At 44.9% G+C, this 22,952-nt stretch overlaps 1 protein-coding gene across 1 annotated transcript in view; it reads left to right on the forward strand.

Moving 5' to 3' along the window:
- The window catches only part of LOC139298720 (glutamate receptor ionotropic, kainate 5-like), a 53,819-nt gene that overhangs the window by 10,763 nt on the left and 20,104 nt on the right, over positions 1-22,952 (forward strand). Inside the window, exons 2-11 of the mRNA XM_070921450.1 lie at positions 1,171-1,335; positions 3,323-3,420; positions 5,242-5,407; positions 6,596-6,774; positions 8,580-8,633; positions 11,874-12,035; positions 13,841-13,993; positions 16,344-16,448; positions 19,291-19,398; positions 19,491-19,694. Of these exons, the coding sequence (XP_070777551.1) occupies positions 1,171-1,335; positions 3,323-3,420; positions 5,242-5,407; positions 6,596-6,774; positions 8,580-8,633; positions 11,874-12,035; positions 13,841-13,993; positions 16,344-16,448; positions 19,291-19,398; positions 19,491-19,694 (1,394 nt within the window). The remainder of the gene's footprint in view (positions 1-1,170; positions 1,336-3,322; positions 3,421-5,241; positions 5,408-6,595; positions 6,775-8,579; positions 8,634-11,873; positions 12,036-13,840; positions 13,994-16,343; positions 16,449-19,290; positions 19,399-19,490; positions 19,695-22,952) is intronic.

A 22,952-nucleotide genomic window follows, 5' to 3' on the forward strand; every position in this document is an offset into this window, starting at 1 on the left:
CTCGCCGGTGGGACTTTTCTTTACACCTTACCTTTTCAGTGTAGTGACAGCTGCCTTGCGTCCATGCTAAAAGAGGGCGTTACCCAGCCCCGCCCACTCCCTCAGTCTCTCTACATCCACACACAGACAGGCTGGGGGTGGTGGGACTGTGGAATTCAATTATTTACATTTTGTAATGATAATAGATTTTTACTCTGTCAGAAAGACTCAGGGCTAAAGCCCCGGACCCCCTGTTGATACAAAACGAACTGAATAATCCTGATGATGATCACTATGATGAAGGTAATGTAATTATCTCTTATATCTTGAGATATCAAATTGTTTATTTGTGACAGAGACTTAAATATCTCACTATCTGTGGAGAGACGCATCACTCACCCCGTGTGCAGGCAGAATGTGCTGTGTCATGTGAACGATGCGTTTCCTTCAGTTTCTTCGTCACCTTTTCCAGACGTGTTTTGTTTAGTTAGCTTCCAAAACCACCATCCTAAATAGTTCTTTTGTCCAAGAATACCATCAAAACAATGAAGTAGTTGTCAACGCGTACGTTAGTAAGGAGCTGATGACGAATGCCACCTGAACACTGTCACTGGGATGAGGAGAAGCATATAAATAGCCCATTGGCTGTCAAAGTATTGGAGCTGTAAGGCAGTATTTTCTCAGCCGAACTGCAAATGCTAATGCTGACATGGAAGTGAAGTGGGTTCAATGAAGAACAATAATAGTAGTTGTCTGCCCTGAAATGCCATGGAAACACGGCAAATATGAAAAGTCTTTTAGAGGATAATAGAGACATTGAATGCATTCTGTAGTGTTCTGGTTGGTGTTGAAATAGTGAGATAGAGAGCTGCCCAGTACAAACACAGTCTGACCTACTGGACGCCGAGCAGCTCCTCTGGGGGTTCACAGCTCCTCAGTGGTTGTAATGAACAATTACGTCCCCACCCGGATTCTGAAATCAGCTTCACCTTCTACGAACCAAATCTCTTCTTCAAAGTTTGAAGTCCCTTTCGGTTTGTTGGTGTTCTGGTCTGGAGGCCAAGAGGAACGACTCCATGATGAACCCCATTATTAACATCAGGCCCATCGGTAACCTCCACTGTATCATCTGACATCTACATAACCAAAACACTGTTCTCACCCTCTACCCCTCCCCCTCTCTCCCTCCAGCGGCCATTTTGGATGATCAGTCAGTGTGCGGTCGCGGTGAGCGTCTGGCGCTGGTTCTGGCGAAGGAGAACATCAACAGTATGATGGCGGGCACCTCCCAGGCGAGGGTGGAAGTGGACGTCTACGAGCTGCTGAAGGACTCCCAGTACGACACCACTGACACCAGTAAGTCACTGTCCTCTCCTTCATCGTCTCCTCTTCGTCGTGTGGCAGGAGGTTTTCCTTCAGGGGAAACTTCACTAGCTCTGTGTGAGCAAGTGGACCAGAGCAATAAAGTTCAGCAGAGCAGCTCACCGGGGGGCAAACAGGGGGCTTCAAGGCCTCAAGGCATCGTAATCAATATTAACTGCCCTCAGCATGAATCGAAATGTTATAGTATTATTCACAAGCACACGTGTAAATAATAATAATCTAGAACATCAACTGCTTGTTGATGATTTGCTTGTTGTCCCTCTTCCACCTCCTTTGAAAACACACCAGGAACCAGAGCGCTGCTGAACTTTTAAAGACTAACAAGAAGGAAGAAGCAAGTAGAAGAAAACCACAACACACAGGCTGCAGGTGTTGTGGTTTTAACAAGGAGACAAACAGTGATCTATTAAACACACGTCCTGCTGGTTACGTTACAGTCATTTAGCCAACTCTTACAGTTAATGCATGTGGATCCAAGAATCATGCAAGTACACCGGCTTTAAAGGCTGCATTCAGAAGCAGAGTTTATTTCCACCAGTTTGAGTTCATCTGCTTCAAAAAGCTGCTCTCTGTGGAACTATTAGGCGAGTAACTAATCGATCGTGTTCTCCAGTGACGAGCTTTGTCACACTGATGACTTTCTGCTTGAACATGATGGAAGCAGACAGAAGGACAGAAGGACGGATGGATGATGACGGGAGCGTGTAGGAGCGAGGTCGTCGTGACCGCAGAGCTCGCAGCGTTCTGCACGAGCAGCTGCTGTGGATGTTTATTGATTAGGAACTGCCGGCGGCGCAAAGAGAGACTTCCCGATAGAGAGGCAGTTAATGTTTTCTGTCAGAGCGCGCACACACACACACACACACACACACACACACACACACACACAAAAGGAAGCTGGTACAAACTGTACAGTACAAACGATGTATTGTGTACATGTACAAACGTACAAACCACAGTACAATAATGAAAACATCCATATTAAACGTGTACGTTCTGTTTTTTTGTGTCTGTTTTAAAATCCAAAAAAAGAAGGTTGTTTTTCTATTTTTGTTTCAAACTCAAAAAACAGACTGGACCTGATGTTCGCTTCTGAATGTCACTGAAGCGCTCCACATTAAACACAGGCCTGTCTTTTTGTTTTTGACCTGCTGAGTGGATCTTCTCTGTGTTCCTTTCAGAAATACAGAAAACGAGAAGCATCTTATTTCTGTGAAGGAGAAAAAGGGGAAACAAGAACTTTTCATTGGCCAAAAACATATTTGGTCAGGCTCAGGCAGCTGTACTGCTGCACAATTGTGGATCCCACCTTAACCTGCCAACTCAGGCTGAGCGGTTTATCTGTCCTGGTTCTCTCCCGGCTCCTGGTTTATCTGTCCTGGTTCTCTCCCGGTTTATCTGTCCTGGTTCTCTCCCGGCTCCTGGTTTATCTGTCCTGGTTCTCTCCCGGTTTATCTGTCCTGGTTCTCTCCCGGCTCCTGGTTTATCTGTCCTGGTTCTCTCCCGGCTCCTGGTTTATCTGTCCTGGTTCTCTCTCGGCTTCTGGTTTATCTGTCCTGGTTCTCTCCCGGCTCCTGGTTTATCTGTCCTGGTTCTCTCTCGGCTCCTGGTTTATCTGTCCTGGTTCTCTCCTGGTTCTCTCCCGGCTCCTGGTTTATCTGTCCTGGTTCTCTCTCGGCTCCTGGTTTATCTGTCCTGGTTCTCTCCTGGTTCTCTCCCGGCTCCTGGTTTATCTGTCCTGGTTCTCTCTCGGCTCCTGGTTTATCTGTCCTGGTTCTCTCCTGGTTCTCTCCCGGCTCCTGGTTTATCTGTCCTGGTTCTCTCCCGGCTCCTGGTTTATCTGTCCTGGTTTATCTGTTCTGGTTTAGAGGTGGAAATAAGCAGCGGACCAACACATCAGTTATCGCAGGTTGAACTTCTAATACAACCCTTTGGTTTTTTTGGTTGTTTTCTCTTTCAGTGTGTCAGATCCTGCCGAAGGGCGTGGTCTCAGTGATTGGCCCCGCCTCCAGCCCCGCCTCCGGGTCCACCATCAGTCACATCTGTGGGGAGAAAGAGGTGAGTCACATCTGGCTGCTAAACAGTATTAGTACTGTTACACTGTAGAATAACTGTGTGGCTAGATTCACGTGTGATGTTACAACAGCTGTACTTCACTTTACTTCCACATTTTAAACCTCAGACGACAACTAATATTGACTTTTTAATTATTGCCACTGTTTTTATTAAGTGTGCTTTATGTGTCTCAAAATGAAACACGAGATATAAAATCTTGATAGCGCAGCTAATGAGGAACCCTGGATGTAAAAAGATGTTTAATGTTACGAGAAGATACAACATTCCTCAGATGTTTGGTAAAGGTGTCACTAAAGGTGGATTTGTCTGCAGGGACACTGAAAGCTTTTTAAAGCCTTTAACTTCTGTTTAACCATTTTCCTGCCTGAGTCCATCTGCATCTCCTTCTAAGCCTCTCGCCGTCCTGATACCCCCCCCCCCCCCCCCTTTCCCTGACAGCTCTCATATTATTGGATTCTCTGCTTGGATTTAAAATAAGCTCTGCAGATCAGAGTGAGGCCCAGCTGAGCTAATTACAGTTTACCGTTTAAACCTCTGCAGGTGTGAACTGAGCGGCGGATCACACGGGACATTTGGCCTCTGACCTGATTCCTCATTCATCACTGATGTGATTAATTTTTCAATTTGTCATTAATTTTTCAGATTAAATACAGGCGCTGTCAGTCACAGGACCTTTGCTCCGTGGAGTTTAAACTGAAACAGAGCAGCTTTAAGACTCTCAGTGTCTCTGAAATCAATGAGAAGCTCTCAGACTCTTTAAGGTACAAAGTCAGTAGTACAACAGAACTAAACTGAGGAACTAGAAAGAGATGTGACATACAGATGTGCTTCAGCACTGCAGTCTCTGCCCCCATAGTTCCTGGGCCATCAGAGGGTACCACCCTCCAGTAGGGACCTTTGGGGGCCAGGAACTGGACAGGTTTAGACTTCTGCATGAGTCTAAACCCTTGTGTTTTCTTGAAATTGGCTTTACATCCTCACAGCTGTGTGTGTAAAGATAATTACCCAAATTGTTGGAAGGTATTGAAGTGATAACCCCTCCCTTTGCCTCAAACCGGGCTGACACATTTGATAAAGGTGACGTTACTTACTGTATGTTAAGACCCCAGAAAGGTCAAAGGGGCAGGTTATGCTAGAAAAGAACTAGTTCGTTGTCCGTCCTCTTTGGAAAGAAAACTGCTCAAAGTTGTTCCTGAACTGCCACACACAAGGCCAGCCGTCATAGATGTGATGATAGTTTAAATATTGGGATTGTTGTGTCAAGAATGATATAGTTCAGAGTTCAGCTGCAGCCTCTACAGTTAAGGTTTGGTTAGGAAACGTTGGGGTTCATGGTCCCTCCATGCTTCATGGGGAACTCACATGCATGTTTCCCAGAGGATGAACCCTTCTCACCTGGACACCTCCTGAGCTTTTCTCTTCCCCTTTTTGAAATAATGCTAAAATTGCTAGATTTCTATTTTCCTTCTTCTTCCTTTGTTTTTTCTCATGAATCCTTTGATATTAATGTTTCGGCTGAGTGGAGGTGAACACAAACTCTCTTTCCTCGTATCACCGATGATCGAGGCTTTGCTCCATTTTCGGATTTTATTTTGAAACTGAACAAAGACTTAATTATCAGCGAGCATCAGAGTATTATTATCTGAACTCCCAGTAACGCCTCTCATTCTCTCCCCGTTCTCCTTTTCAATCTTCTCCTTCTTTACTTTCCTTTCTTCTTTCTCTCAGTAACTTTTCTTCCCCCTAAGCTGACCTTTCCTTTCCTTTTATTTTCCTGTCTGATAATTCTTCTCCTTCCCTCAGATCCCTCATGTGAAGATCGGTCCTGAGGAAACCCCAAAGCTGCCGTACCTTCGCTTCGCCTCGGTGACGCTTTACCCGAGTAACGAGGACCTGAGCCTGGCCATCGGGTCCATCCTGCGCTCCTTCGGCTACCCGACGGCCAGCCTCGTCTGTGCCAAAGCAGAGTGTGAGTCTGTCTGTCAAGTGTGTGTTAGTGTGTGTTAGTGTGTGTTAGTGTGCGTTAGTGTGTGTGTGCCCGCCTCGTCCACTTCAACTAACTTTCTGCTTCTCGCTGCTCATTTCTGTGGTTTCATCCAGCTTTTTTTCCTCTCTGGTAACTTTATGAGCTGAAGCTCCTTTTTCGTTCCTGGTGTTTTTCTGCTCGCCTCTCGATGTTAAAGCCCCTTGAGGCAAATAGTGATTTGCGATATTGGGCAATATAAATATAACAGACTTGACTTGGATGTTCGGCCGCTCAGTGTTGCTCTGCTGGTGTTAGATACAGTCGCTTCAGAAGCTGCAGCGTTCAGGTGGTGAAGTCAGGTGGTGTCAACGGCTCAGAGACGCTTGAAAAGTCAATGTTTAGTTTTCTTCTTCAAAGAGAACTGCAGGGTCCTTTTTTAATATAATGCTAAAAATCACAAGAACACGTAATAAAAACTGTGTGATTTCTGTAAAATAAGGACAAAAGCTTGATGAAGGTGTCTGTAAGACAGAATAATTTGTGTGATTTCGGCCTTCAGTCCCACTTTGTGATCCAGCACCTGCAACAACAACATGTCAGAGTTCACCAGAGTTGAACTCACTTATGGCAGCTGTGAAATGTCACAGTTTTAAATGCTGCTGTGGATTTCCTTTCCTCTCCTCCTCTTTGCTTTCCTTTGCTTCCGTCCTCTTCTCCTGCTCCGTCTCTTTTCCTTCATCGATCGCCTCTCTGTTTTAACGCTGCTCCGGTCCGGCTGCTCGTCCTGTTAACGGCGGTGTTTAACGGGCCCGTATTGTTGTCGTGAACGCTGCTGTCGGCCAGTTAAACCCAGCGGCGGCGCGGTGAACGCTTTATGGCGGCGATTAGACGAGACACGCCGGCTGCGTCTGTCACGGACGGACGAGGAAACGAGGCGGAGGCCGGCCGCCTCTGAATGTTAAATCTGAGATGATGCAAGAGCAGCAGCCTTTTCTATAAGTTACTCAGGGAATATTTTAATAATGAAACTTTCTTATCCGATTTTGAACTGTTTAATAATCTCCTTCCAAACATTTTATTATATGTGATTTGTAGGTTCGATGACTCATTCATCGAGGCTGACGTATTTATTGATCTGTTTTATGAGGTTCGTTACTGTTGCACTTCCTGATTCCTGACTCCACCCCTTAGGCCTGCTGCGATTGGAGGAGCTGGTCCACCGCTTCCTCATCTCCAGGGAGACGCTGTCGGTGCGAATGCTGGACGACAGCCTGGACCCGACCCCCCTGCTGAAGGAGATCCGTGACGACAAAGTGGCCACCATCATCATTGACGCCAACGCCTCCATCTCCTACCACATCCTCAGGAAGGTCAGGGCGTCTCAGGTTTTACTGCACCTCGCTAGCTAACTGCTGAAACTGTGGCTGCCATTTTGTAAACGGCTGCTGGTCTTGGACCTTCCAGGGCTGCATCAGTATCAAAAGCTATCCACTGATAGTTGTTTCATTGTCGCTGCTGGCAGCTAATCCATGGCGACATTACACATCCTGTTTACATTACCCAAAGCATGATGGGAACTGTAGCATTAATACGCAGCGAGTAAATATAAGAAAGATTATCCGGACATTCATGTACAGATACAGTTTCCAGCACGTAGCAGGGTTTAGGTGTCCCGCCTCACCTGAAATAAAGAGCCCCTCCACCACCGTCAGGTATGAAATAAGGGACTCTGAGCCTCCTCTGTCTGTGTGAAACATCTTTATTTGCTGCTTTCTTCTTCCTCTGTGGTGTTTACAGAGTAGAACAGGACCTTCAGACACGCGTTGGTTTCCTGCCAAACTGGCCGGTAGAGTCGACAGACTTTACAGCCCCAAACTAAATCTAGCTGCTTTTGGCAGGTTGTAATTCCACTCTCTGCCCGCTGACCTTGGGGGGTCTGAGAAGTTTTGAATACAAAATGAAATCGCTCAGTAACTCTGTCGTGTTTTCTGTGTTTCTGTTAAGCTGAGCTCCTGCAGGCAGAATACAGCAGAGATAAGCTCACGGTGTGTGGGAGGTTAATGGATTAATGACAGAGTCAGTCTGAAGCTCTTCACTGTCAGTTTGCTCGTTCAAATCCCAGTCTGGCTTTGAACATTTACACTGGGAGAGTTGTTCTGTCAGATTCTGCGTGTAAACAGTCTGAAGCAGCAGCTGCTCAGTTTAAAGAGGAAGGTTTCATGTACAAAGACTCAAAGTCATCGCATCCAGACTTCAGTACCGACTCCATCAAGAGTGTGGATGCTAAGCAGTGATGCACCTCAGGGTGTCCTGCATGGTGTTATAGTGGAGGTGCCCCGCCTCCCCTCAAAGAAAGAGCCCCTGACGTCAGAAGAAATTATTAGATGTTTCTGAAATATAATATTAGTCTAATTACGCTTCAGGGAAAATGATCAGCACTTCACGGTGACGGAAACAAAGAAGCCGCTTGCTTCTCCTTTCTCACCAAAAGTCACGTTTTTACCTTTATTGATCTTTAGCTGATCCTACAGGGCAACACACACGAGCGGAGTATGATGCGTGTTAAATGCGCCCACACACCAGTGACCGTCAGCTCTTTAGAAAACACTAGAAACACTTCTGTGTGTCGTTCTAGAGGGAACGGACCAACAACCTGTTTTGTCTTTTACTTTGGAGGCAAAGATACAGAAGTTCACCATGATGGAAAACGGTGAGCTCCATCACTGAGAGCAAACATCAGCGCGTCAACAAGCATCCTGGCCTGGTACCAAAGGTCTGCTGGAGACAATTATCAGTCAGACGTCTGCTGAACGTTCAGTTTTTAGCCAAATTTGATCATTCCCCTTCTTATCATTACCTCCCCAAACTTCTCTGAACAGCTTTCATCACTGACACTTCCTGTATTTGTATTCGGAGACATAATCGCTGTTTCAAGGTTGTTTCATGTTATTAAAGAAGCAGGAACGCTGCGACACAGACTGTCAGGGTGAAACATAATTGTCTCCAATGTGGGACAAACTAGTGTGCAGGGAGGAAAGATAGAGCAGATGTTCCTCTTTTTAATAAGCTGTGACTCGTGTTTCTTCAGAGAAAGTTGCAGGATGTGTACTTCCTTTTTCACAGCACTGACATCAGTTTCTTCTTCTTCTTCTTCTTCTCCTCTGGTGACCTGCAGGCGAACGAGCTGGGGATGACGTCAGCCTTCTACAAGTACATCCTCACCACCATGGTAAGAGCTGCACCGCCTTTACCTTCATCAGGAAGATTCTCCACGCTCACACTCATCCTCCATTAATCCACTTCTTTTATTCATCCTCATAAAGACGATGATCCTCATCTTTTCGTTTTGTTTCCTAAATCTCCTCCTTTATCCTCTTTTTCCTTCTACTTCTTTGCTTTTCTCAATCTTTTTTGTTCCCTCTGTTGTCTTCATCTTTCCTTTCCTCCTCTCTCATCTCCTGCTTTCCTTTTGTCTTCATTTTCCTTTCCTTCCCTAAGTCTCCTCCTCGTCTATCCCGCCCTGCTCTGTCCTCTTTGCTTTTCCTAAACCCTCTTCTCTTCTATCAATGATCATCCATAATAATGTGTCATCATCGTCTTCATCCTACCATCTCCATCTGTGTGACTTTCATATTTACTAAACTAATATTTTACACTTTTGTGGGCCACATCTTAAAACCAAAGGTGTCCAGAGGCCTCCCTTCTTCATGCGTTCCCTCCCCTCTTCTCCTCTGCCTGCATATATCTCCTCTTTACCCATAACTCCTGTCCTCCTCTCTCTCTGCTCATCACAGATGCCGGCCCGACACCGTTTGTCATCATTATAATTTCACTGTCCAGTGTCGTGCCCTTGTGCGAAGAGACTTTGCGTAGATAATAACTCGTCTCGATCTCCGCCTCGTCTCTAAACACCGTCGTGTCACAGACTTTAACGGAGCCATTCGCAAGGGCACTCCACGCCGCGCTCCCAAACCAAGGGCGAAACTGCCGTTCACCCCCCCTCCCTCAGAACCCTGGATAAGGACCAAAAGTAAAATTATTCCCCCACTTCACCACTTCCACACACACTCATACACCTGCAGCGCTGTCTTCGACCTACCTTTAACTTTGTATTAAACACGCTCTGCTGACTGTGACAAGACGAGCGGGTTTCAGACGACGGACGTCACGTAGAGTTCACCGCCGCTGGTTCTCTGAGCCGTCTGAGACGGAAAAGATGGAGAAACAACACAGGAAAGGAGGTGGCAGCTGCCAGAGACTGTGGAGATGTTTCATTATGTTTCTTATGGCATTTAAGTCTCTTCATAAAATCTTGTGAAATGATTTCCTGTAATGTCAGAGAGCTCTGCAGTGTGAGGGAGCTTTTTAGCCTCTTTTAGCTCCTGGTTGTGGTTTTACTGCTCATGTTCAGTCTCAGCGCTCTCATCAGGCTGCTGCTGACGAGAGCGCTGAGACTGAACCACACAGAAAATGAGAAAATATGGCTTCCATACAAGACGATGAGCTGCGTATAATGAGGGTCAAAGCAAACATTAGATTAAGCTCATTACATTTCAGCTAATTGACTGCAGGATCACACATTTTTTTTGGTTATTATGTGTTTTTATATATCTTATATATAGTAACTAAAGCTGGAAAATATATATATATATATATATAGTGAAGTAAAAAGTAGAAGTAGAAGTATGAAGCATGAATCATAAGAATAGTAATAATAATGATGATGGAAATATTCAAGTAAATTACTTGAGTAAATGTACTTACTTTTCTGTCCACCACTCTGTACAAAGTCTACAAAACTTTATTTAGACACCTGAGTCATGAATCTAACAAAGATTTTGGTGTGTGTGTGTGGGGGGGGGGGGTGAAGTAATCAGTGAGTCACAGGTATTAATCAATCACCTTATCAAACCCCTGCAGATATATGACGGCCGTGTTCTCCTGAATAGAGCAGCAAAGGATCTAAATCTTCCTTACTGCTCTTTGAAACTCTGAGACAGGAACTGTCTCCACTGACCTGCTGCTTTCTAACTGAGCGTCCTCCTGCAGTCGCAGCATCACTGGTGTCCTTCTGGGATACCGTCGCAGTGTTTCCTCCCTCAGCAGAGCTGGCCTCTGCGCTCCGACTCCTCCAGCCAAACGCTCTTGTCACGGCTGGCAGGCACACAGTCTGACAGCGTACTTGGCTGCAGCTGAAATTGATTTGGCAACTGGAAACCACACCAGCAACAACAGCAGCAGCAGCAGCAGCTTCCCGACAGGCTGGGACGCGTTTAAGTAAATCAGGGTTGGCCAGATTCAGGGAAAAAGAAATTAACCTTACACACAGGTTAGCAGTTGTGCTAAACAGCTGGACAGAAAAGGTTCCAGGGTCTGAATATTCCCTGGATGTTTGACTGAAGCTCAGTGAAAACAATAACCCTCCCCTCCACCTCACACCCTCTACAGACACCGTTTCTGCAGACCGGATAGATTCTGTGCCAGAATATCTTTAACGCAGCCAAATGATGATGATGATGATGATGATGATGACGACAGTCCGTCCAACACTTGTTGACAACTTCTAGCTCGAATTCTCTTTTTATGCTTTCCAGAATCAAAAAGGGAAAATAAACCACAGCATGAACATAACAACAAGTTTCCACGTGTCCTGTAAAGTATCTCGACATCCAGTGGTGAACATGTTAAACACGTTGCAGACTCCTGTTTTTAAAAGTAGTCCTGATTACACTGATCACCAATATTCTCTGGCTTCTCCAAAGATTTACTGCTTTTAACGGTTGTTCAGATAAAACAAGGAATCTGAAAACATCTGAGAACTTCTTTTTTACATTCCATACATTTAACAATTCATCAAAAAGTTCATGTTTCCATTCATTGGAGCCCTGAATTGATAAATACAATAAAATCAATTCATCAGTTAACAGCATGAGTTCAGCTGCGGAGCAGATTCAAGGTGGAAGCAGCAGGTGCAGTGTTTGGCTTCAGTCATCAGTCTCTGAAGGCTGCAGCGTGACCCTGCCTGCATTACTCTTCACACCTGAAGCTAAATGTTTCGGTGTCAGCATCTGTTTCAGCGCAAACACAAACCCTCCGAGGGCCGAGCAGCAGTTTGATTCTGGCTTGTTTCAGCAGCAGAGCTCAGCGTGGCACCGACTCGCCTTCAAGGACTATTTGAAGTTCTTTGAAATTCCCCAGCGTTTGATGTCCATCTTTTTTAAAACCTTTTCTCTCTGTTAGCTTGCTCTGAACTTAAAAATTGAACTCGACGTTGTGCAGCCTGCAAAAGAAACCCCAAATCAAGCCCTCCGTTTGTTCCTGTCCTCCTGTTCCTTCTGCTTTTCTTTCATCCTTCACTCGTCTGGGAGTTTCTCCCCGCTGAGATCTTAAATGGTTGTTGTTTCTGCCTCTCAGAACACACATGACACAGACGGACAAAAGATGTAGCTTATTTTTCCTTTGTCTCCAGGACTTCCCTCTGCTTCGGCTGGACGACGTGGTGAATGATCAGTCCAACATTGTGGGCTTCTCCATGCTGAACAGCAGCCATCCCTTCTACCTGGAGTTCATCAGGAGCCTCAACCTGTCCTGGAAGGAGGACTGCGATGTCAGCCCGTACCCCGGACCAGCGGTGAGAGAATCTGCTGTCTCTTTCTAAAGTATCATCAACAAAATCTAAAGTTTTGAATGAAATCAACTGGTAGCAGCTGGTTCCTGACAACCTGACAACCTGTTTAGAGAGATTTCAATCTGCAAATTTTAAATCGTGATTTAGACAACCACTAAAGTGATCTATTTTTCATTTCCATGAAGTTGGGGGACTGCAGAAATCGAAGCAGCAGAGGCAGAAATATCCTGACTTTTAGTCCCTAGTATGCGTCAAACTCCCAGAACACTGGATCCTACATTTCCCATGATGCAACTCAACCAACCCTAACCCATTGTTTCTGTGTGGAGACGATGACATAAAAATGTCATCATGAGTCTCAAGATATTAAGAAAACTAAGATGTGATTTCCACATGATGAGTTCAATAACAAAATATAAGAATACATATTATCTTGAATGAAATGAAGTTGTGATCTCCAACAGTTAAATATGTCAAAATCACAAAGAAAAGGAAGTTACGATCTGGAGATAAAATGCCTAAAAACAACAACAACAACAGCCCACAAATAGACAACAAAACGTGGGTGCAGTCTTGCTCAAGGGCATTTCTGCAGATTCCGGTTTGGGTGCATGATGTGCAGTTGTTGTAATGTTTTGTTTCTTTCACGACTCCTCCATCGATCTTTCTCTTTATCTTCCTCCTCCTCCTCCATAATGAAAGGACCCATCAGGACAAATCAGTCTCTTCAGAGCTGTTTGTCTCATTGGCAGCCCTGAGACAATAACAATTGTTTATTTTCTCCACATAAATCATTTTAATTCTTAGCTCCATATCCTTTCCCTGGTCATCCACGCCCACAGTGTGGGGGAGTACCAAGTCTTACCTTGACATGTAGTTCGGTCATGATCTCAAGGTAAAGGCCTGATGTTTCCTAAAGTAGCGGTTACTTAAAGTCCTGTGAACCGGAGGAAACAGCTGCAGGGCCGACAGATTGGTGAGAGCTGCCAATTATTTTTCACTCTTTCCGTCTTCATCTTCCCTCCTCCATCTTTGTCTCTTCAAACTGTAATTAGTTATCGTCATCCAGCCCTGAAACTATCGACTCGGAGAGAACTTCAATCACACTCAGTCATACATCCATCTTTTTTATCAGCCGTCGACAGACTGCGCAGCTCTGCCTCCGTACACTTTGTCTGATTCCCTCAGAGTGTCAGTTTGACTGACAACTGACCAAACAGACCAGAACGTCAGACTCTGACAGGATCACTGAGCCGTACGAGCCGCACACCGAGCGCCGCTGATAGCAGCTTCGCCGCCTGTAGAAGCATGAACAAACATACAAACACGTTTCTATTGTCTGTGTAGGCCTCAGTGTTGGTATGAACAATATACAATCAAAGGACAGAATAATCACCCACTCTGCTGCGCTACGCTGTTTTTTAGACTTTTTTGCTCCCAGTTTGGTTTTGGCAATGGAAGAACCCTTCAGCTCAGCTGTGAGCCAGAAAGCTAACGTTAGGCTAGCAAGATTCAAAGTCAATAACACTGCGTACGGGGGACAACGCTCACCACTACAGTTCATAGGTGTTAATGTTCACGCTAACTGCTTGCAGAACCACAATGTCTTATTTTCTGTTTCTATAACACACAAGATAGACTAAGTAAACCAGTCTGAGGAAATAGTTTTGTTGAAATGTAGAAGCTAGTGGAGGCTGTTTGGTTTGTCACAGCAGCTTTAGGGCTGTTAGAAGACAGTTTTTCACAGGCAAGCTTCCATCGTAAGATCCAGTTTTGTGTATTGTATTGTGTTTTATTTTGTGTTGCAGCTGTCATCAGCCCTGATGTTCGATGCGGTTCATGTGGTTGTGAGCGCCGTGCGGGAGCTGAACCGCAGTCAGGAGATCGGAGTGAAGCCGCTGAGCTGCACCTCGCCGCTCATCTGGCAGCATGGAACCAGCCTCATGAACTACCTACGCATGGTAAACACACACACACACACACACACTCTCTGGAAACCATCTTGTCCTCTGCTCTCCTCTATTGAAAGATGAGCTACAGGCCATCTATGTTTACCTGACCTCTAGTGGTCGTATGAATTATGACTGTTGTCCGCCTGGAACAATGGTAGAATATAACTTTATATTGTTATAGAGCCTTGAACCTTTTAGGGGGGGTTAAGGTGGACGGATGGGACAACAAAGTGACTTTGACATGTGACACTGCTGTTCACATCCCATCTCCTACTGAGAGTCAACATTGGTTTCTTTTCACCGCCATCTTCCTGTAACATCAAGCGCAGAGGTCAGGAAACGTTCTTAGAGGTCATTTCTGTTACACTTTTAGAAGAAGAAGAAAAACAAGACGCCAGATCAAAAACACTCAAACGCTGTAGTTTAGTTTGGAGGACTGGATGTATAACGTGGTGAGCTGAAGTCGCCTCCTACTTGCTGCAGGCTGCAGGTCAGAGCTGCACTGAGCTGGACAGGTTGGATTCATCGGGGGGGGGGGGGGGGGGGGGGTTATCTCTCTTGTCTTTCTCTGGCGTCTCTCCCTTTTTCCCTCCTTCTTTCCTCTTTCATTTCTATGTTCATTTAATTTATCCTCATCCTCCTCTTCCCCTGTTTCTGTCTGCCTGCCACTTCTTGTTTCTTCCATCCACTGAGGACCCCCCCCCCCCCCCCCCCCATATTGTTTTTGTTGCTCTCAGTGCATCACTTCATCATCTCTACACTGTTTTTGGCAGCAACCAGAGACCTCTCTCGCTCTGTCTCCCTCTGTCTCTCTTTGCCACAGAGTTTTTGGGATGTAATTCATCTTGAGTCATACACACACACACACACACTCATTCATACTGTACATGCACTCAATTGCACATTACTCACATAAACTCAGGCACAAAATGCATGCTTGACTGCGCATGTATCACACACACACACACACACACCAGCAGCTCAGTCACTGATCTGATGAACTGTCTGTCTGCTCTGCTTCGTCTCCTAATACGAGTCTCTCTTTTAATCTTTTTCTCCTCTTCCATGTTTCCATTCTGAATCAATAATTGTCTCTTTCTTTTTCCGTCACATTAAACTGCAGCAGCTGAAAGCTTCTGGTTCAGTGACTATTGGTGGACCTAGCTGCTAACATGCTAGTCATCTGGGAACATGCTAGCACTCAGTTGCGACCGCTCTGTTGTCACTAGCAGAACAAGTTAACACAGTTTATTCAAAAGAAAAGAGTTGACAGCTAAAAAGCTATGATAGCCTGCTGTATTTAGGACTCTTCGGCTCTCCGTTCCCTCAGAGGTCGGCACTGTAAAGACGGTTCACTGTTGGTCAAAGGTGCACGTTGACTTTGATGTCAAAATCTACCAAAGTTGAACATTGAAAGTTGAAGATGAAGATGAATGAATTTCTCTGCCAGATTGGCCATTTGAAGTGCTGGTGTGCTTGGGCCATTATTTCCTTTTCACATGAAGACCGGCCACAGTCGACATGTGTCCGAGGAGATTACCGCTTTAGGAACTATAATCTCTCTGTGATTCAGGACGTTTCCAGTCATAACAATCTAATGTGCAAAGCAGCAAAAAGTACTATTGTCTTATTACTGCGGCATTTAGCTGTCTCATAGTCTGCTACTTATTGAGCCCAAACACAACATTAGCATCAGAGTGTACCTTTTTGTTCACACTTAATGGGCCATCAGTGTTGTGTCATTCGTCCCGCTCCAGTTCACTGTCTTCACTCAGCTCTGACGGGACTCGAACAGGCCGACGCTCTCCCCGCACAAAACGGCCTCCCCCCTTTTGTCACATGAGGCTCTGACAGAGATGTCTGGCAGGGGGGCTGGCACTGGAGTCGTAGTGCTGGAGCAGGCTGATGCTGGATGGATGGGCCAGCTGGCGGTCAGCTGCTCTTGCGGTGCCCGTGGAAACTCGGAGACATGTTGTGACTGAATAGCACTAGCATCTCATCCTGTTAGTGGTTAGCTTGCTAGCTGCGAGTAGTCCGTACATCAACAATCTTCAAGACCCACTTATTTTGTGTGGACACACAGATCAATTTCACTGCTCCACTTCCTGGTGTGACTGGGCCTTTATTCTCTGGGCCATGCTAACTAGGCCCTCGCCACCTCTGAGATTTCGATATACGCAACTAAGACAAAACAACACATATCAGGGCTAGCAGCCCCAAATAAACTTAAATTTTACATAAATATTTTCGTCTGCTGAGTCCAACACAAACACAGACATTAGTTCCTTGGATTAGCTGTTGTAGCTATTGCTGGCTGGGGCAGCTAACAACATCTCTCTCTCTCTGTTTGTCTCATCAGGTGGAGTACGATGGTCTGACGGGTCACATTGAGTTCAACAGCAAAGGCCAGAGGACCAACTACACCCTGAAGATCCTGGAGAAACACCCCGGGGGCCATAAAGAGGTCAGAGGTCAAATGGGGTCAAATGGGAGGCCGACAGGCCAGAGGTTAAATTAGCATTCAGCTGCAGCATCTGAACATGTCACTGTTTGAAATTCAGGAATTCCCCCAAAATGTGTGGCCAGTTTATTTCTAAGAGGCAGGAACAACTTCCTGTGAACTGTTTACCGGACAGAAGAGCACACCACCATAAATAATGATGGTGAAAATGTTCTTCTTGGGAACCACTGAAGTCACGCAGGGAACCTGGGGAGAGTCGATACTGTTCTTTCCTTAATGCTCAGGTTTATAGCCACTGCCAGTCGGCAAGCAGTTCTCTCATTCGTCCGTCAATATAATCAATACCAACAGACTTTGTCCATGTGGGTCGAGTGTTTCTTTATGACCTCAGATAAACATTAAAAGGTCAGAGATCAACGGAGGTCACCACCAGGTCAAAGGGGCTCACAGGCCAGGGTTAAGTGCTCTGCAAAAAGTAATGCAGTGGCAGTGATTCCCACTTGATTTGTATGATGACTTTAACACAGTCATTTAACAGAATCTCTTTATTCTTGTTTTCTGTCCTGTTTGTCTGTCCCCTAGCTGGAGGTTTTCTCGAGCGTCACCGTCAGAAGTTCATTTACATCTTGTTTGAACCTTTTCAGATGAAGCTTTCAGGATCAGTGTACAACATTAGAGTACGATTAAATAGATCCGAGATTAAAACAACAGTGCCTGTATGAAAACATTAGCACTCTATAGTAGTAGAGTAAATAATAATAAACTAATAATGAAACAGGATCAAACCTGATTTGTCACTATTAATCATTTCTACCAGGAGTCTATTCTCAAAGCAATAGTTTGACATTTTGGAAAATATGTTTATTGCTTTCTGGTGGAGAGTTGGATGTTAAGATTGATATCATAGTCTGTTTAATATAAAGCTACAGCCAGCAGCCAGTTATCTTATTTTAGCACAAAGACTGGAAATGGGGGTCCAAAGGTAAGCAAGTCTACCTACCTCTAAAGCCCACTCATTAACATGTTGTGTCTGTTGAATCTGTACATCCTGGAGAGGTAAGACTTCTGCACCAGCCCAAGAAATAGTCCTGCACATAACCCCACGTAAAGCCAAAACGTGTTATTTTTACACTTGAGTTTTTGTATGGATTAAAGAATAATTAGTGTGCTTTAGGTTGGAAGGCAGATTTCTCTTCACCTTTGGACAGAGCACGGCTAGCTGTTTTCCTTCCAGTCTCTATTCCAAGCTTTAGCTTCATATTTGCTGTAAAGACATGAAAGTTGTGCCAATCTAAACATCTAACGTAATAAGAAAGCGAATAAGCTATTTCCTTTAACTGAGTGAAAAGAAAATGGTCTTTTGCATTGGAGTCACGTTGGAGAAAACTTGGATTTTTGGGGGGTAAACAAGGAAGTAAAAATGGTAATACGACAGATGGGAAAGGGTGGACATGATTTAAGGGAGGAGAGGATGGTAAGAAGCCTGAAATCTGCCGAACATAGATGAGTTCTCACATCACGATGGGGGGAGTGGCCCCTGCTTTCTATCAGCCTGTCCCCTGGGAGACAGCACAGTATCCTAACGGCTAATAAATACACAAGCAAGAGGCCAGGTGAGGTCATGAGATCAGGGGATGTGATGGGGTCAGGTGAGCAGATGGAGCAGATTACGTGCTACAGTACGTATTTATGACCTTATTTAACCTGCTGAATGAGCCGGGAGGAGCCAGATCCTCCCTCATTGATTTTAGCATCGATTCTGCAGCGAGGTTTATTCAGCTTCCTCCGTTGTTCGTCTCTCTGCCTCTAATAACACACTTTTATGATTTTTATCTGTTTGTCTGTTGCCTTTTGTCCTTGCTTTCTTACTTTCTGCCTTTCTTATCTTTCAGTTTGGATTTTTATTTATTTATCTCCTTCTGGTTATCTTCGTCGTCCAACTCCATGCAGCAACGTTTATCCTGCCTCAAGTCTCGCAAAGCCCAGAAGTAATTGTGTCTTCTGATGTTCCTTGTCAACTCCGATACTCACAAATGTCATCAGGAGGTTTCCCTCAAAGGTTGACGTTAGTCCTTTTCCACTGCTGGACTATAACTTGTATTCAGTATCGCAGGTTCTTTAAAATCGGATAGTGAAACACAACTAATTATCTGAAATAACTTCTGTCTTCTGTTTTGGACTCCCCAGCTCTCTGTTCCCTCACAGGTCAGCACTGTCTAGACATTTTGCTGTTGGTCCACAGCGCACGTTTTCAAGTTAATCAAAGTTACACTCGATTTAAGAGATTTGCACAGATTCAATTTGCACTTCATGTAATAAAATAAACCTTGCTCTAAATTTTCACGTTTTGAAAAGCTGGCCGTAAGAGGTTTTGCGGCACTACATCAGCGTCACAGTACTTCCTCCTTTTGTGGAAGAAGGTCATTTCAGGCACTTGAACAAACGACTAATGCTGTCAGGGGTGTTTTCATTGGTCCACTCTTTGCCTGTGACCCCTGACCACCTGAACACAAACACCTGGGAAATACAACATGGTTTTGCAATATTTCCTGAGCTTATAGCTTGATAAGAAAAAACAGATAAAATGGTGCCTGGATGCACCATCATGGATTATGGGCTGCTGAGGACAGTCAGGTTGTGTTTTGGTAACAGAAGGCCACATTTCTGGACTACGGTTGTCAAACCAGACAGGCCTTTTCAATCTGTTATGACAAATTTGGTCTTGAAATATGGACCATGACACCTCTCTTAAATCTCCCACCCTTTTCTCTACTTGCCTTCATCTACCTGTAACCTCTTCCTCCTCTAACTCCTATTTGTCCTCCTCTTCTTCCTGGACGGACAGATTGGCACCTGGTACTCCAACAACACGTTGGCCATGAACTCCACTTCCCTGGACCTCAACGCGTCAGAGACGCTGGCTAACAAGACGCTAATCGTCACCACAATACTGGTAGAAAAAATCGGTCATGTGCATAATGTAGCACGAAATATCACTTGTTCCTTTGAATCAGCTGCTGTATGTTGTCGCCTCCCGTCCGACAGGAAAACCCATATGTGATGCGTAAGTCCAACTACCAGGACTTCCAGGGTAACGACCAGTACGAGGGTTTCTGTGTGGACATGCTGCGGGAGCTGGCAGACATCTTGAAGTTCTCCTTCAAGATCAAGCTGGTGGACGACGGGCTGTACGGAGCCCCGGAGCCCAACGGCAGCTGGACCGGCATGGTGGGAGAGCTGATCAACAGGGTGAGTGGCAACAACACGCCAACACACCGACCAGCAAGTTCACACAGTTCGTCAGAAAAGTCATTAACATTTACGTCAAGTTGAGCTGTCATCCAGAACCATGACACACATGCACAGGATCATAAAGGGGCCCTGAGAGGCCAGTGAGAACAGTTCAGGTGATCCAAATCTAAGTCTGATGTAGATTGTTTTCTCTCCTGTGTTGATGACTTAAGGATAATCTTTCCAAGTTCCTTAATTATTTTTTTCATCTGTGAAAACTCAAGGATGTCTTATCTCTGCAAACATGTCCCCCACCGTTTAAAACATGTGCTCTCTTTCCAGATATAAAACTCAAAATGTCCCAAATATACCAGAGCGCGAACACAAGTCTGAAACCCTCTTCTTCTTCGTCTTAAACGGCCCATTGAAGAAGTGAGGACCGGACAAAATGTCCTCACTTTCCAGGTGTAGAACTCAAACTGGTCCTCACAAAAACAGACTCCAAGGGCGCATGCACACTCAAACACACACAGTTGCTGACACTTCTCCTTATCGTCTTTACTTTCTCTCGCAGCTTTGTCGCAGGCAATTCTCTGCACAGCTTTAATTAGACTCAACTTGACTTAAAATGAGCCACTTTCCCTGGGAAAACAACTAACGGGGGAAATTGGGCTTCAGCTGAGCCACTTAATACCTCCTCAGCATCTCTGTGTGTCTCTGCTGCTCAGGGCCGAGCAGCTTTCTAACGCTCCACCACTTGTATAATTGGCTGACTCTTGTGCTGCAGTTAAGGGTGCCATCGCAGTCAGCGGCTCGGAGGCCACGTCTCGCACAACTCGCGCCCGCCCACAGCTGCCTGTTGCCATAACAACTAACGCAGAACCAGCGTTAGAGCAAAATGCAATCATCGGAGAGTGTGTGTGTGTTCGATATTCTACTTCAGTGTGAGACGGCGCGGTCGCACTTGAACTTGATGAATGAGTGAGATTCAATTCATGCGTTGCCTTTTTGGGGTTAGGGTTAGGGTAAATTATATTTGTCACTAAGCATGTACTTGTACTTCTAACTAAGACCATTAAATGCCTCATACTAATTCTACTGAATACTACTTAATAATACTTGGTTCTTATGGTCCACTTGAAACTCAAGTAGTTGCATGTTGTTTTATGTCAGTGCAGGTCCTCACAAGTACATAAGCACAAGCGTGTGTGTGGTGTGTAAAGCTGTTCCATGTAATGCAAAAACTGCACTGCAGTTTGTCACAGTGGTGGCTCCTGTCTAATGCTGCTAATAAAACACACACATTATGTGTTAGCTGCACATAATGGTGATGATAATGGTGATGGTGGCTGATGAGTGTGTGTGTGTGTGTGTGTGTGTGTGTGTGAGTGTGTCAGAAAGAGGAAATTGGGAACACAAGCAGGCCATTAAGAGGCTAATCAACTGTCTTTTTTCTTACTAATTATACAGAGCTGTTTCAATTACACTGCGGGATTCCTCAGCATGAACACACACACACACACACACACACACACACACACACACACACACACAGGCCAGCAGGTATTCACACACTTTTATCTGTAGCCAAAGACTCTTTGTGTTTCATGCAAATATGTTAAAAATTACAAACGATCTTCATCTCTTCATTGCTCCTTTACCTCAATCAACCCTCTCTCTCTATCTCTCTGTCTCTCTCTCTGTCTCTCTGTCTCTCTCTGTCTCTCTGTCTCTCTCTCTGTCTCTCTCTCTCTCTCTCTCTCTCTGTCTCTCTCTCTCTCTCTCTCTCTCTCTGTCTCTCTCTCTCTCTCTCTCTCCATTCATCTGTAACCCTCTCTCGCCCCTTACTGTTTTTGTCATCGGATATTTCAGAGCTGGAATCTCTTAAAACAACACTTTCACACTCACACACACACACACACACACACGCACACACACGCACACACACACACACACACACACACACACACACTCTCCATGAGGCCCGGGAGTCTGATGAAAGTGGATGAAATTCGTTTAACAAGTGTCTGCTCGTTAATCAATTAAGTGTTAATTAAGGAGCAGAGAGGTGTCTGGGGTCCAGATAAACGCTCCACTATGGATTCACTCTGCGTCTCTCTGTTGACTTAAACTTAATGAGATTATCTTTCAACTTGGATTTCCCTCCGCCGTGTTTACCCAGCAAGGTTAAACCCACACTCAAATGTGAAAGTGGAAAAACACGTTAAAAAGTGAACTTTGATGCTGTTTTCTCAGTTGAAGTTTGAAGAAGATGTGATGTGAATGTATTCGGCAGCGGAGCGACTCCAGCACCAGCAGGAGGAAGATAACATTATGATTTGCATTAAAGCTTTCACTAAAATACACAACAAAGTGAGTCCCAGTGTTGTGAGGAGCGGATTATAATGAGAGAGCTTCTGAAGGGTACCTTTTTGTTTCTGTCATTCAAGGTTTTATTGATTTTTACATTTTTGTTTTTATACTTAGTTGGCGAAGAAATGAATTCTCTTTCTTAAAAAAACTCTCCTTTTATACAGGATATCAAGGTCCTCGTACACCTGTATAGAAATGGTGGATGTGTGAATCTTCTTCTCACCTGCTTTCTGTCCAAGTCCTATTCATTTGAGGAAAACAATTATAAAAAGTACCCGTCAGTCCCAGGAGTGCACAGCCCAAATTTAAGTGTGTCGTAGCTTGAAATGGGGCCAGTATGAGCTCCATGATTTACCCACTGAGCCCCAACAGGAACAAAAGCTCTTATCTGGCAGTTTTAGTGCCGCGCTGTCCGCTGGGAGCTGCACAATAACAATTCACTGTTAACTTGTGATGCATTCAGTAACAACAATGACTTCTGTACAATAAAAATCAATATTTCATTAAAAGCCTCAGAATCTCTGCAAAGAAGGTTCAAACATGTGGAACAAAGGTGCTGCCTTTAATTGCAGCTGCTGTGGCTGAAAAATCCCGAGCTCAACTCTGTAATAAGAGGCGGCTGTTTAATTGGAGATGAAGCTCAACGTGCCAAAATATCAGTCAGAGCAGACGGTAATCATCATCTGCACTTAATGCTGCTGCAGAGAGACTATTAACCTTCAAACAAAACGTGGTTAAAAACAGTGGTGATTGTTCATTTTCTTATGGTCCAGAGCAGGAAAACGCTTCAGGAGACCAGTCAAAGAGAATATCACTCAGTAACACAGAGCATCAGCGCTCATACTTTATCTCTGATTCATTCAGTGCTTCACACTCATCTGGTGGTCCTGCTCCTCAACGGCT

The sequence above is a fragment of the Enoplosus armatus genome, chromosome 16 (assembly GCF_043641665.1).
Source record: "Enoplosus armatus isolate fEnoArm2 chromosome 16, fEnoArm2.hap1, whole genome shotgun sequence".
In the NCBI taxonomy this organism is placed as follows: domain Eukaryota; kingdom Metazoa; phylum Chordata; class Actinopteri; order Centrarchiformes; family Enoplosidae; genus Enoplosus; species Enoplosus armatus.